The sequence below is a fragment of the Podarcis melisellensis genome (assembly GCF_964234715.1).
Source record: "Podarcis melisellensis genome assembly, chromosome: 10".
NCBI lineage: Eukaryota > Metazoa > Chordata > Lepidosauria > Squamata > Lacertidae > Podarcis > Podarcis melisellensis.
In genome coordinates, this window is record NC_138542.1 from 40,454,353 (window position 1) to 40,470,243 (window position 15,891).

Below are 15,891 nucleotides of genomic sequence, written 5' to 3' on the forward strand. Positions count from 1 at the left end.
CTCTTCCCAATCAACTGCAACTTACCTCGCCCATTTCTTTCTATCATCTATCTATCTATCTATCTATCTATCTATCTATCTATCTATCTATCTATCATCTATCTATCTATCTATCATCTCCTTAAATGAGCTGTGCCTGTATTCTCCAGCAGTGGGAAAGCAGCTTGGGGAGTGACTGAGCAAGATGATGGCTGGAGAAGAAAGAGTTAAGCATCTCTCTTGAATCTCTTGGTGGTATTCAACTATATCTTTTCAGTGGTGGTGCTGTGGTTAAGAGAGTTGGACTAGGACCTGGGAGACCAGGGTCCAATTCCCCACTTGGACATGAAGCTCACTATGTGACCTTGGGCCAGTCACCATCTCTCAGCCTAGCCTACCTCACAGGATTGTTGTGAGGATTAAATGAGGGGCATGATAACTATGTAAGCCACTTTGAGCCCCATGGAGAAAAAGGTGGGACATAAATGCACCAAAAAAATTAAATAACATTAATTGACTTAATTAAGACAGGTTCATTAATTTCAATGGGTATACTGTTGAGTAGAACTTAATTCAATAACACCCTCTGATTCCAGGCTCTCTGCTGCTTTTCATTATACAAAAACCAGAGAGAGAAGCCACTGTAGTATAACATCTTGAACCTTTTCACTGTCTTGTTCATATATCTGGGAACACTGCTTGCTCATTCGCTGTTGCTTTCATGAATAAGCTAATGATAGAATACCTAAAACAAAGTTATATTTCAGATAGTAGTTTGCTACTTAACCACAAAGATAGCATTTATGTAACCCCTGTGCATGGACTAAGTGCTTGGATTTTATATTTGAAGTTTTAATGTGCAGTATTAATAATGAACAGCAATCCATCACACACACAAAAAGCAGAAATGCAGTCTCACTGGTATATGTCTTTCAAGATTTTAGGTATACTTAAATGATGTTTGCATTGTGTTACACTAACATGGGAATACGTTGGGGGTGGGTGCCTGTAATCTAATTGCATATGCCTTGAAAGCATCCGTGAATACAGATTGTATTTCTTTTCTGAAAAACACAAGACCACAAACCAATCCCAGGTACCGCAGAGGTAAAGTACACGCTTTGCATTCTCATTGTCCCAGGGTCCCTTGGCTTTGCCTACTATTTGTGTGGGACAGGGCTAAAAGGCTGAAATTCATACTTATTTGGGAATACAGTAAGTTCCACCGACTCAGTGGGTCTTCTGAGTAAATATGATAAAATGACACAATCACCGATGCTAGTTCCTTAGTTTTCTATAAATTCAGTTGTCCTTACCAAAATGTTGGTTTCACTCTCTCGTTTTAGTTAGGTTAAATGAATTAGATAGCAACAAGCAGTCCTTCTTCATTCACCAGATTGCAGTCAGGAGTACAAAGGCCTCAACAGGTTTCCCTCACAATTTTATTATCTTAATTGCATCTAAAATGCTTTGCAGCCATCAGCAAGCTTAAACCTGATATTCCTGTTTCCCCATCTAGAGGCTAGATTGTTTGTTTATTGTTAAGTGGGTGGAGCAGGTGTAATAAACCTTAATCTGTTGTACATTATAATTAGCAGGTGCAGAAATTAAGAGAAAATACCACTGTCTTTTCAATTGGTTCTACAGAAGCACACTATTAGGCAGGTAACAAAATTTAATGCACATATAAATTGTTCCTGGGTAATGGACTGGATTAGAGCTAATAAACTCAATAAATTAAAACAGAAGATAGAATTTCAATGCTTTTGTTTTATTGCAAGCTTCACCTTTTGAAGAGTATGGCATAAATTCCATAAGGAACCAAACTAGTAATTTCTCTCACCTGCCTCCAACAATTCCTTGTAGGTTTCCACTTCTTCATATTCTTCAACCATGTCCCAGCCTTGAGCAAAATAAAAAGGTGTGGATTCAAATTCTTGCCTAGCAGGTGTCTGGGATCACCCCAAAACGGTTGTTAAGGAAGAGGCAACTCCTCCAACTGGACCATCACCTTTAAAGACTGAGTAAGATACTGTCATCCCTAGTCTGTACTTCTGTTGTAAAATGAAAATTGTCATTAGCCATGGTTCTCAATAGACACCATGCTTTAGCCCTTGGCAACTCTATGGTGAAAGTCAATTCCATTTTATACCAGAATTGTACAAAATGGTGTTAAGAAGATACCTGCTGGGCTTCAGGTTCAACTCAGGTTATCAACCAAATCTAGTTAATATATTTTATCATCATTATAATCAAGAGCAACATTCCTGCAGCAACACTGCGTGGTTACATCAAGGAATTGCAATATAATTATTCTGATGTTATAGCATGGCTATATAACTTCAGCGTAAGCTAAGCCACATGCTGTCTCACAAACTAATTGTACCTTTGCATGGGCATGTTCACACCCAAGAACAATGTATATGTGGGGGGGGGGCAGGGGGGGGAACTGAGCTACAAAGAGCCCGAGGAAATAAAGGTGACTGAAAAATCAACGCAGCCAAGTATTCCTGAAGTTTATTCTTGCCAAGCATTCCCGATGTTCTAATTGGAGAAGAGCCCATCCTGTGGCAGGGCTAGAAAACAGGTCTTCCTATGCTAAGTCTGAACTGAAAGCAGGAAGGAGAGAAATACTATGTTGAAAGCCAAGTGCTAGTTTTTTCTTCCAAGACCAAAGAAAGCAGCATGGGGAAGGCAGGCAGGGATACTTCCTCCCACCCCAACATAATAGTTGACACTGGCACACACAGCTAGACTTGCATGGGTGCCATTATGTAAAACCTGTTGGGATCCGAGTCTCAAAGTCTGTGTTGGCTCAAATGGAGGAAGGAGTGGCATGCAGCACACTTCCTGAATTCTCAGAATTACTCACTTTCTGCCTGAATTCTCAGAATTGCTGATTTCTTTAAAAACACACACAAAAAACAAGTTTTTGTCAAACCATCAGATATACATAATGACCTTAAGCCAATATGTACTAAAGCAAACATGAACATAAAATTTCCCCACCCCATAATATCCAATTTTTAGGCAAACATAAGATTTCAATGGCCAGGTCAAGGCTGGAAATAATTCTGGAAATAATTCCAGATATAAACAAATGCAGCCATAGTCTGGGAACCCCATCTTTCATCCATGGGATAGATAGGCATAGAGTTAGTTAGTTGCTTTCTGTTTCACAACAAACTTGTGCGTTAAATTTGTAGTTATGAATAAAGAATTATTTTAAGGTGTGGAAACAGATTGAGAATTGCTTATTGAAGAGTATCCAGAGAGTTCAAAATACAGCAGGGAAATAAATACTACAAGCACATTGGAAACGGTAATATTGCTTGGGGGTTGGGAAATCAATTTTTTGTTAGGACCACAGCAGGGGAGGAACGGGTTAGATTCACATCCTGCAACTGCTATGCCTACGATGATCCAAATTATCAGCCCTTCTATTTGCATTTTTTACAATTTGCATGTTAATGCAAAGATTTATTTTTAAATATTGCATCAAGTCTGGCCTTCAGTATAAGGCAAATTCATGTGTTCAATTTAATTGGCATACTTTTTTTCAGGAAAAACAGTAAAGTTGTCATGTTATTTGTCATATTCTGCTATGCCACTTTGGTTAGAAAAAATTTCTTGCTTAAGTGAGAAAATATGTGAAGAGCCTCAGCAATACTGCAGTAAAAAAGGGTCTCAAGTACAAGAATGCATATTCTCTTTTCAGTAAGGAGTCGGAAAAAGTTTGCATTTGTGCAGTGCTTTTTTCATGGGGTACGCAGGGATACGCATACCCCTAAACATTTTGTGATTCTAAGTTTGGCCTCATTGAGGGGCAGTATTTCAATATGAGTAGGAAAATGAGAGTACCCCTTAATATTTTTATTTTTATTTTAGAAAAAAAAGCACTGCATTTATGTGTTGCTTTGTTTTCCCCCTCTCAGGGATCTCAACTCTGGTCCCCTGTAGTCCAAATTCAACACACTGTTAATTATGCAACATTGTCTTCCATTTGTCAGAAAACATATTACACCTTCCCATAACTTACTGAATGTAACCCCGTTCTCCGAATCTTCATTTTTGCAACGAGCAGGGCAAACTTCAATTTGGGGCACAAGAGGAAACGTGTTTTAAGCTTTTACTCTCATCCAGTCTGTAACTCATTGCTAGAAGGCCTTTACCAGTTTGACAGTACAATCCTAACCAAATTTATTCAGAAGAAAGCCTGAGTTCAATGTGGGCCCCTCAGGCACACCTCTTGGTACTCACCGAGGCTTCCTGACCCTAACAAATATTTAAATTGAGGTGGGTTTTTTTTTGTTTTTTGTTGCTTGGGGGTTGGGAAATCACCTATTTTGTTTTGGATCTGTGTATATTTGTTTCAGGTACATATGTGTTTGGCTTACGGGTTTGTTTTCTTTTTATTGGCGTATGTGTGTGATTCTGAGCATTACTGTTTTTCTTCCTCTGCCAGATGGGTATTTTGCCGTGTCTGTCTACAGTTTATTGGATTTCCAAATGTGCCCCTGCCCCCCCCCAAATTGAGACCCCCTGCCCTAGCAAGTGTGGTTAAGTTTGCAGCCAGGCTTCCATCAAATCACTCACCAGGGCTCTCTTGCTGCACTGGCCACACCCTTCAGAAGGTGTGGAGAGGGAGGGAATCAAACCAGTCTCTCTGTAGGTTAGATTAAAATGCTTGTTATCTTATCTACGTTAATAGACTGGAGCCAAGAACTCAGGTTAAAAACAAGACTGGGAGAATGGAAGGTGGAGCTTGATTCACTTTCAGTCTACAATTCTTGCGGTCACTGAGAAATGTCAGAACTGAAAGTTGTTTTCTAATCTGGAAGGGTCTAGAACAGGTTGGATAAAAAGCAATGATTTTTTTAAAAAAAATCTATTATTTTAAAAAATTTATTATTCCAAAAATGAAACCTCCATCTGGTTGTAAATATTAAGATTATACCAGCAAGAATGAGTCTTTCTGTAAAAAAATATGATTTAAATCAAGTCTTACTGAATAGTGATTTAAATTGATTTGATTTAAATCAAATCCACCCTGGTCTAGGATCAATAAAGAAACAGAAACAAATGAGGAAGTCAGGCAAATAATCAGGTTGCATACTTTTTTTTTCTTTGGTAGGGATTCCAACTTCAGGTTCCCTAAATGATACAACTTCTTCTTTTTTAAAAAATCATTTGTATTTCCAAACAAAAGACAAAGGTTACATTTCAGCTGGCTGATGAAAAACCTTTAATATACTTTAATGTATTTTACTGGTTGAGCCAATGCATTCAGAAGTCAGCATCGCTGAGTTCAATAGAGCTTACTCCCAGGTAAGTATGGACAGTACAGCAGTCATGCCCCCCAAAATTCATATTTAAGATACCAAATGATTTCTTATTGAAACACTGCCATCGCATCCTTCATTTTCGTACCAAATTTCTTCCAGAAAATTAGACTACATCTCACTAGCAAAAAAAATCTTCATTTCCCCACTTTTTGAGGTTTACATAAGAATACAGGTAGATCAGGCCAAAGGCCCATCTAGTCCAGCATCTTTGTCCTCAAAGGGGCCACAAAGATGCTTGTATAAAGCCCCTAAGCAGGACCTGAGTGCAGCAGCAGTCTCCCTATTTGATTCCCATAAACTAGTGTTCAGAGGCATACTGCCTCTGAAGTGGAGGTAGAACATAGCCCTCTTTTCTAGCAGTCATTGACAGCCTTATCCCCCATGAATTTGTCTAATTCTCTTTTAAAGCCATCCATGTTAGTGTCCATCACTATATCTTGTGGGAGTGAATCCCATCAACTACATGCTGTGTTGATTTTATTTGTCCCGAATTTTCCGGTATTCAGGTTCAATTTGGAAGTGAGGACAGCAGGGGAAAAGAAGAGGGATAACTCAAAAAGTTTTGAAAAAATACTGTGACATATTAAAATACTAGCCCAAGACACAAGTATTGAAAGCACTGCCACACAATCCTGCTAAATATGAAAATATCAACAACGGGACCCACCAGCTGCTATTACTCCAGAGGGAGGCTTTCTGTTCTCTGCATTTCAGTACTACAGTCGCTGCAGAGGGGAAAAGCAGATTCTGTTCTCAATTAAATACTGCAAGATCCCATAAAGCAGTGGTTAGGGTACTAGAATATGTACTGCTCTAGAATCAAATCTCCAATTGGTCTTGAAGTTCCCCAGCTGACCTTGGGCCAATCACACTTTCTCCCAGCCTAACCTACCTTATGCATGGTAGGCCAAAAAAGTGAGAACCTTGGGAGACTCCCTGAGTTCCTTGGAGGTAGAACATAATAAAGAATAGGTAATTAATTAATCTACTTGCCAAGTACAAGAACCCTAATGAGTCTTTTTTCTGTAATTAAATCTGAGGGAAAATAACTTCCTCTGTATTTTTATATTATTGCTTACCCCATAACCCTTTAGAAATCCTTTTTTAGTGACCCCATATTTCTCCTTTCAGCAGGAAGCTGAAAAGGTTTCTTGAAAATTCAAACAAAGGATCATGAGAAAGCAATTTAGCAGCAGAGAAAGTCTAAAGATGCTGTTTATATATTTTAAAAAATTAACAAACAAATACTTAATAAAGACGTATTTGTCTCGGAATACATTGCAGAATTTTTTCAGGATGAATCAGATGAGCTTAAGGAAATTTTTCAAGTCTAAAACTAGGCCATATTAAATGAAACTGTCTTCCACAACAGATTTGTTCCCAACTGTGCTTTGAATTTTTAAAAACACCCACGGACCTGTTCTGCTGACATTAATTCTAGTACGTACAAGACAAACCAAAAATGTAGGAAGTGCCTCAGGAATATTTACAAAGTTGTTGTCCCCCAGAAGGGAAACTAATGTTTCTGAACTAGAATTATTAAGTTATCCAATGCCAATAAATTATAGCTTAACTATAAGGTATATCCGTCTCATAATTGTATACTTAAACAGCAACAAGTTTTAACATGTGCATATATCTCAGAAGGTGTTTACTACACATAATTTGATAATCATGCTTAGTCCTATGCAATTTACTCAGAGGTAAGCTCAGAGTTCACAAGGTAAGCTCATTAAATAAGTTCATGGTTCACAAGGAACTAGGCACAGGATTGGAGCCCAAATCTGAAGACAACAAAGAAGTAAATAGGAATCCAATGCATTGAAAATGTACTTTTAACCAGCTAGTTCTAGAAAAAATGTACTCATGGGACAAAGTGCTCTAAACAGATATGCTTGCAAATTACTTTTCTCAACTCAGTCAAAAGCAAGAGTTTTTAATATAGCATTAGAATTAGAAACATGGAAATCTACAATGCTGTTTTCTACTTTGCCACCATACCCATCTTGCACTGGACAAATAGCCAGTTACATATTACTCTCTACATGATGTGTTCAGGAAATGAATTAATACCTACAAATTTAAAAAAAACCCATATAAACCAGATCCTGAGCATGTTTACTTGGAAACAAGTTCCAATGGGAATTGCTTCCTGGAAAGTAAGCCAAGAACCGTGGCCTTAGCCAGAAGCAAACCCCAATTATTTGAAGTAAACGTAGGGGGAATCAAAGTCCTCCCTATTCATAACAATTGCTTACAACAGACAGATACAACGTAGTTTGAAGCACACATAAATATTTTACTTACTTATCTAGGAAACTTGCCTTTTCAACATAACAATTCAAAAAGGGGAACAAAAATGAAAGCAGAATACAATCTAAAAATAACAAACCTATCTGAAGAAAATAAGTGGGAATGGAATACAACAACCAAGAAAACCGATCAGGTATTTAAACCACAAAAATTATTTATAAACCAGAAAATGCCTATCAAACTGAACAAGCCTCTGAAGCCCATTTAAAGGAGTCACAGTCCTAAAATCTGGTAAATGGTCTTTCTTGAGGCCATTGGCTCGAACAACCTGAGAGCCATTCCCGAGAAAGGCCTCTCTATGGTAGCCACTAACTGTGATAGGCAATAGCACTCTAAGGAGGCAGGTACACATGAAAAAAGACACTCTTCCTCAAATACCCTAGTCCCAGATCACTAAGAGTTTTAAGGGTGCAATCATAAACACTTTTAATTAGGGAGTAAACCTCTCAAAGACAGTGGGACTTACTTCTAAGGAAACATGGAAAGTACTGAATTGTGAACTTAAGATCCAGCCCCTTGCATAGGAACCAAATGCAGATCAGAGGAGCTCCCACAGAATTGGCATTATATGGCCCTAAATCCCAAAATTAGCCTGGGTGCTGCATTTTTAAAAGGTATGAGCCCACTTCTTTCATTATTTTCTCAGCTTTAGTAAGAAACGTGAAGAGATTTTATTTTTGTATTTCCATGTAACAAATTGTCTTGCAACAGATGGGTTTTATGTTGATGGATTAAGATGTTTCCATTGTTATGCTGTTTTACTTCCTCCATGGGGCTTCTTTATTTGTAATTGTTTAATTTAAATTGCACTGAAAGGGTAGGGTTTATGCTTTCTAAGTAAAATAAAAAGTCAAATGTAATTCAAGACCAGCATTACATGGGCTTCACCCTCCTGCCAGCCTGAGGAGGGAAAGATGTAATGCATGGCGAAGACTCTGGATTTTCTATTTAAAAAATATACAGTGGAACCAAATGCTTAATGTATGACATGGCCCTAAGTCTGAACCCTGTATTTACAACCATTCAGAGCTGCAGTTTAAGGCTGCAATTCTACACACACTTCACTTGGGAGAGAGTATCTTTCATCTTTTATGTTGTGAACTGCCCTAAGATCTACAGATACAGTGCTATATAAAAAATTAATAAATAATAGTAATAATCTCACTAGGACCAAATTCCACATAAACATGACTGGGGCTTGCTTGGGATAACATGCCACACATTCATAAATGTGATACCTCTATCACAATAACTTTTTGTGTTGTTTTCCTGCCGCCACAAAAGTTAAAGAAAAAGCTTTAAGCACACCATTGTTTTATTTTCAGTGCCTAAGGCATTATCTTACTATAGATTGATTGATTGATTGATTGATTGATTATTCAGTGGCCAATAGTAATTTATAGAGTAGAACTCTCATTAACAATATTTCACTGCATTCAGTACCAACTAGTAAAACAGGTTTATTGTCTTTTACAGGTTCTAAACCACCACAAGCAGGTGTCAAAAGGTTTTTTTAATACACATCCTTAAAGGAAACAGTGATGGTGTGTTTGTAGGAACCTGTTTTCACTGTCCATGCATATGATGCAGTATGAAGCACAATGCCAATTACATGGGGAAATTCTCCAACAAGAGAGCAACAAATTGCCTTCATTCCGTGGGCTTTATTAAACTTGGTGAGGTGGTGGAATAATGCTTGGCTATTCACAGTGCCCCCCTTACGGGCAATTTCATTTTGTTCACTAAGAAGAATGGATCAGTTGTATCCTTAGCCACTTAGCAACCCAAATCCTATGTTTATTTGGAATGAAGCCCCACTGTGTTCAACAGGATTTATTTACAAGTGAATGTACAGGAATAAATCATTAGAAATGATTATAGATTTCCCCCAGTACAAACTCATTGGCACACCATGCCCATTCCTTCTGGGGGAAACAAGCAGATCTAAAACGGCTAGCTTACCACATTTTGAAGGAATGCACATTACCTACTCGACCATTAACCACAGCGATTTCGTTGCCTCTTAAACCGGCACCTCTGGGCCACGGCACACTTTCAAACGGAAAGCGCCGACCGATCACCGTGTCACAATCGCACACACGTACTCGGCGAAGGCAGTGTACACGCAACGCGAAGCTGCGCGGCCAATGGTGGCTTACCAGAGTACGTACACGCGTCTGCCACGTACACACAGAACAGATTCGCGCGCCATCGACACGCAGGTTCGGCATAGCTCCCCGCGATGAAGGAACGGTCACATATCTCCAACCAGCCCAACCAGTTTCGTACGACACATTTCATAGAATCGTCAGTTGAAAGGGACTCCCAAAGTCATCTAGTCCAACCCTCTGCAATACCCGGGTGGTCTCGAACCACCAACCTTCTGGTTAACAGCCAGATGCACTAACCCATTGGGCCACTGGCACGTTTCTCCGGTCAGTTCTCTTTCAATAGCTACAGACACCAGAATCTCTCTGATGACAACAACAACAACATCGACTCTTTTCCATTGGCAACCGGTCAGTCGGAAGAAATGGCTGCTTCCTAGCGATTGCAAAAAAACCCTCATTTTCAGGGGCGGGCGGGCGGGCGGGCGGACGATGCTGTTATTCAGGGCGACAGGCGCTTATGTTTTGTTTTTGCAACCGCACCACTTCCCTCCCACTCCTACTGTGAGGAGAGCGAGAGAGAAAGGAGCGGCGGCGGCGGCGGCTGCTGCTGCTGCAAGACGAGCCCCATTGAAAGCCGAGGCGCAGGAGCCGGGCTGTCACGTGACGCGGTTCCTGGAAAGTTCTTGGAAAGCGGCCTTTGCATTTTTACCATTCGAGGAAGGGAGGGAGGGAGCGAAGGAAGGCGGCAAAGGAGGCGGCGGAGCCGAGCACCCACTTCGCTCCCGACGACGCGCCTCCTTGTTTTGAAGTTTGCAAGCTGCAGTCGAGCTGAGAAGCCATGCAGGACCCTTGTTGAAAGCTGCCGGCCCCAATTCCTTCAGAGCAAATAAATAATATGCAGCGAGTCCGGGGTGGGGGGGAGGGGTGTTTGATGCGTTCCCCACGTGCATTCTGTCCTCTTCGTTATGCCTGCCTCTCTCCCCCCCCCCTCACCCCCTACCCGGCGGCGGGGTTGGTAGCGTGTGCGCGCGCGCGCCAGCGAGAAAATCCCTCCAGCCCGCCGGGAATTGTTTGCTGGGCGTCACGGCGTCACATGCAGATTTCCTGCCCTTGGTAGTAACAGCTCTTTGCAGAGAAGAATAACCTGCGCTGCGCTTGCCGGGGGCTGGAGGGGGGGGGGCTGGAGAGAAACAGAGCCGCCGCTGCTGCTCGATCCGTCTCCGCCCAGCCAGCAGCGCGCTTCTCCCTCTTGCAACAAAAGCGAGGCTGAGCGCGCTGGCCTCCCGGGTTCCCAAAACAAAGGCGAGCTCCTGCAAGCGCCTTCGGCCAGTGCGGGGAGGGGGAAGCGGGGCGGCCGGGCGGGGAATCCATGCGGCGCTTGCAGGCGGAGGTAAGTTTTCCGGAGTGCGCGCGGTCCCCCCCCCCCGGCTCGCCCCCGGGGCCGCCCACCGCGTGTTTCCTCGACAGCAGCCCGCGCGCCTGGCTGCCTGGGAAGCGAGGAGAAGGCGCTCCACCTTGAGGCCAGCCACAGGGAGCCCGATCGCGCTGGCCCAGGTGGAAACCGGCGAGGGGCCCTTCCCCACCTTCTCTAGTGCTTGCCCAAAGGCGGGAGAGCCGCCTCCCCTGCGAGGAAATCGGGGCGAAGCGGGAAGGACCTCTTGCGCTCGCTCGCCTTGCAGCGGATGCTCTGCAAGGCGCCCCAGCCTAGCGGGATTCCGCGGGAGCGCTCCTAAGCGGCCACCGGCTCTTTTTCTCTCCCGCAGGGTTGCAGGTTGCTGGCGGCCAGGATCCGGATGGGCTGGGGCAGCCGCCGGGGCCTCGGGGCCGGGGCACGGCGCTCCTAGCTTGCTCGCTCGCCCCCCCTCTCTCCCAAACCTCGAGCCCCCAAATGACCCTGCGCTCGGACGAATCCTCGGATGGCACCGACAGGACTGGGCCCCAGTGGCAGGCTGCCGGAGCAGCAGCAGTGGCGGCGGAGCCTTCCGAGGAGGAGCGCCTGGAGTTCGCCATGCGGGAATTGAGGCTTGCAGGTAAGTCCGATTAGGAGCAATCGTGGCCTTGGCGAGGTGAAGGTCCCTCCGGGGTTGCCCCGGGGTGACCAAAGAGGAAAAGGCTGGGGGCTCCCCGGACAATGGCCAGATACAAAGGGGGGGGACTTGTGCGGTTGTGGGAACCGGAGGGGCTCCCCGCCTCCTTCCCTGCCGGTGCCTTCGGGGCTGTAGCGTGGGAAGGGCTGGGAGGAAAAGCGGACCTGGATCGGGTTTCCGAGAGGACGAGCGCGACATCTGCGCGCGTTCTGTAGGATCGCGAAATGGGACGCGCAACTTCGGGGGCCGCGCGTCGGGGGAGGGAGAGCAAGAGCTTTGGCTCGAGATGCGAGTCAAAAATACCCCGCAAGCCTGAATGCTTCCCCCTCCTCCCCCTTTGCCATTGAGGCTCCCGGGAAAGCTGCCTCGAGGTTTTCGTTCCGAGGATTCGCGACCTAAAATAACGAGCGGAGCAAGGTAGAAAACCGCCCATCTTGTATAGTGATCTCAGGGCGAGGCTTTGCGAAGGAGAAGAAAACGAAAAATCCACACTCTCCCTTTCTAAGCGTTAAATAAACTTCTATAGTGGTGTGCCACAACTTCGTTTTGTGTTGGCTTTCACGTTTCGGATTGGGAGGCGTGGATACGTGTGGATTACAGTGGTCCCTCGGGTTACAGACGTGTATTTTGCGGGGTGTCGCGTATTAGGATTGCTTCAAGGATAACGGTGCCTCTCAAAGGCTGTCTTTTAATTTATTCGGCAGCCTTCTCTGTGAATCGAGAGTCGCTGGAGACTTTCTGGGGAAACAGAACTGTGTCTTGAGCAGAAAACAGTTTAATTTGTTCAGTGTAGTTATGGAGCAGAATCTCTCACATGGACAGAATATTCGCTTAAGGTCTTTCAGCTTATTATGTCCTACATTTCTTCCAGGAAAGGCTTTTCAAGAGGGCAGTGATTAGAATTTTACTGCCTTGTCATGGGAATTTGTGCGAACAAAGAAAACAGTTTCCCTACAAAAGCTAGACAGCAAAATATTCTCTTTAGTTTTAAAAAAAGATTGAAGATGTAGGGAGTTATTACGTGAAAGGGATGGTTTCCCCATCCCAGATTTGTTTTGCCCAAGATAAAGAAGAATCTTTGGCTGTAAGTATGCCTGCATCTGTAAAGATTATATTGTGCTTTGCTGTTGTGCTCTCTGCACATAGTTACAGGCACCAGAACTTTGTTGGGGTACTTTGGGGTTAAAGTTACTGTTAATCAAATAAGACACATTGCAGGATAGCATGAGCTTAACTACTTCTGTCACTTATTATAGCACTTGAGCAGAACCAATTCTGTGCACACTGCTGACTCAAGTAAGCCCCTCAGTGTTGAATGGGACTTATTCTCAAGTAGAGACATGCAGAAAATTGTTCTTGTCCTTGAGACAGGCCCCTTTCACTAAGAGTGAGAGACAGTGGGTTGTTCAAGGCCACCCAGTAAGTGTTTGGTTCAGCAGTGACTGTAAATGGGTGGGGGTCCTTCTAGTGGAATCTACTTGAGTAACTTTGTTTTTCTCCTCTTATCAGGATGGTACTGGGGTAACTTGAGTGTTGTAGAAGCCAAGGAGAGATTACAAGATACATCTGAAGGGACTTTCTTGGTCAGAGACAGCTCGCACTCTGAGTACCTGCTTACTATTTCAGTAAAAACGTCAGTCGGACCTACCAACCTACGCATAGAATTTCAAGATGGCAAATTCCGACTGGATTCCATTATCTGTGTTCGGTCAAGGCTCCGGCAGTTTGACAGTGTGGTCCGCCTGATTGAATATTACGTTCTTATGTGCAAGGACAGAAGAACTGCGTCTGAAATGCCTTCCAATGGAACAGTCCACCTGTATTTGAATAAACCTCTCTGTCATTCAACTTCATCTCTACAGCACTGCTGTAGGGTAGCTATAAACAGATACGCTAATGAGATCCAGGAACTTCCTTTGCCAACAAGACTGAAGGAATTCTTGAAAGAATATCGATATCGGATATAAATATATCATCTACTCTGCCTCGCTTTAAAAAAAAAGTTATGAATACAGTTTTATGAAATCAAAAGCCCTGTGCAGTCAGCTGCAAAAAAAAAAAAATGTATTGTGTAAGGTCATTCTGAAAATAGCCAAGGTAATCTTTATGTGTAGAAGTGGCATGGGGTGATGTAGCTTGAACTCAGGACTCCACAGTCAAAACTTTGCAGCAGAGTAATCTCTGCTGTTTCTCCTGATTGGCCAGTCTCTTAAACCTCATTGAGAAAAGTGTCTGTGTTGCAGTGAGGTTGAGATGCAAGCAGAGGAAAGGTTTGTCATTCTTCCACATCCATGCCTTCCTTTGGCTCTTAAAATCCTACTCCTTTATATTGGGGCAGTCCTGCATCTAAAAGTCAGGTCTACCAACCTATATTTTGTTTGGCTCTGCCACATTTGACTGGTTTTCTCTTTTGAGAACCAATGGGAGCATTCTTCCTGTACTACCACCACCAACAAACTAATTCAAGCGTTCTGTTAGTGGTGTGGCTGTCTTTGAAAAATCTCTTCTGTACGAAGGGTGGGATTTGTGTGATTCATCACCAGTGATGTCATAGGCGTTACCTAATGCATGTCCCTGAGACTTGTGCAACCGCATTGCAAATAGCAATCTCGATCGATACAGTACCTTGTGGAAGATTCACATTTCCCACTGACAAAATACTGTAGTTCAAGAGCTGAGAAGGTGCAAGTGTCTTCTCGCCAAAAGGGCTAAGGGGAGAGCAAACATCTGGATCCCATACAGCAAATGACTTCCTAACTGCATTTATGGCACTCCAAACTTTTCAAAATTTCTGTAGGAGAACCTAGATACTGGGACATAAATTTCCAGATGAAAATAAACAACTGGCACAGAAGTTATTGGTGGGGTGGCAGTTCTATAAGGAATGGGTTAACTGTCTGATTTTAAGATGAGCTTGAGGCTGCCTAAGATGCCGTCTTCTTACAGCATTAATTGCAGCCTGTTCATTCAGTTAATAACTTGTTCATTTTAGTTTATGGCAGAAAATTGGGACATTGTAGAACATAGTGGATATTTTACAACATTATAACACCAGAGTTTTGTTCATATTTACCCCCAAATGTTGACCTAGCAATGCTTTCTGATTCTGAATAACTTATGAAAACCTTCTGATCAGTCCTACTCATTTTTGCTCGGAAATAAGTATTCTTGGGTTGCAGCCAAGTCTCATTTGGGACTGTTCATGGAATAGACTTCTAAGCAGACGTGATTAGGATCAGGTTGTAAGACAGCTAATCACATTGAACCAGAATTAATGGACTCTGCTTACTTGTATATAGCTACAATGATCTCCCTTCAACATATGGGGACTGTACTACATTGAATAATCTAATTAAAAGGGAACCTTAATTCAAATAAAGCTGAATTGAAAAAGCAAACCCTTCACTCTCTTTTACAATGGCCGAGTGGATCATTTTTATATTAGGGTAGTATACCAAGGTTTTTGTTAGTGTGACAGAGAACTCCTTTTTTGTTTTAGATCCACTTACTGCCTATAATAGGCCTCCCTTGAATGAGACTTTATATAAGCCTAGACTAAGGCCTTGCAGTTGTGGTTTCCATGCCTGATCATGGATATCAGCAATTATAACTTCCTTCTACAATGTAGAATTTTTTTTATTCTTATTTCCTTGAAATGCAAGAAAGTTTATGTGATCTAAAGATTGTGTTTTCAAGGCTGTAGCTGTCAGATTTCAGATTGTATTAAATAAAGTAAACAATTGCAGAGGCTGCATGTCCTTAATGTGTTTGGGTTATTCGGAAAGTATCTTGTACAATGCTTAAAAAACATTCCTTGCCTTCCTTCATCTCCATTGAGAAATATGTGACAAAGAGAAATCTCATTATATCACATTTTGTACACACTTATTCAAAAATTAGGTACCTAACATTGTGATTGGTGGTGTTAGTTCTAGTGTACTTTCTGTGCTCCACGGTTTTTGTCTAGTGTATTCCCACAACAACATTAAAGTTTAAAAGCACCGAATGTGTTACTGAATTCCAGCAAGTCAAATACTGCTACATATATACTACATA

General features: G+C 42.5%; 1 protein-coding gene across 4 annotated transcripts; it reads left to right on the plus strand.

The window, feature by feature from the left end:
- The first annotated feature begins 9,015 nt into the window (after positions 1-9,015).
- SOCS2 (suppressor of cytokine signaling 2) lies at positions 9,016-15,580 on the plus strand. Of its 4 annotated transcripts, none has more exons than XM_081928876.1 (3): positions 9,016-10,861; positions 11,512-11,778; positions 13,345-15,580. In XM_081928876.1, the coding sequence occupies exons 2-3, from the start codon at positions 11,637-11,639 to the stop codon at positions 13,800-13,802; spliced, it is 600 nt and encodes a 199-aa protein (XP_081785002.1). In that variant the 5' UTR covers positions 9,016-10,861; positions 11,512-11,636; the 3' UTR covers positions 13,803-15,580. The 4 variants fall into 4 exon arrangements, with proteins under 4 accessions (XP_081785002.1, XP_081785000.1, XP_081785001.1 ...); XM_081928874.1 differs by lacking the exon at positions 9,016-10,861 and adding an exon at positions 10,915-11,138; XM_081928875.1 differs by lacking the exon at positions 9,016-10,861 and adding an exon at positions 10,923-11,050.
- Positions 15,581-15,891: the final 311 nt, after the last annotated feature.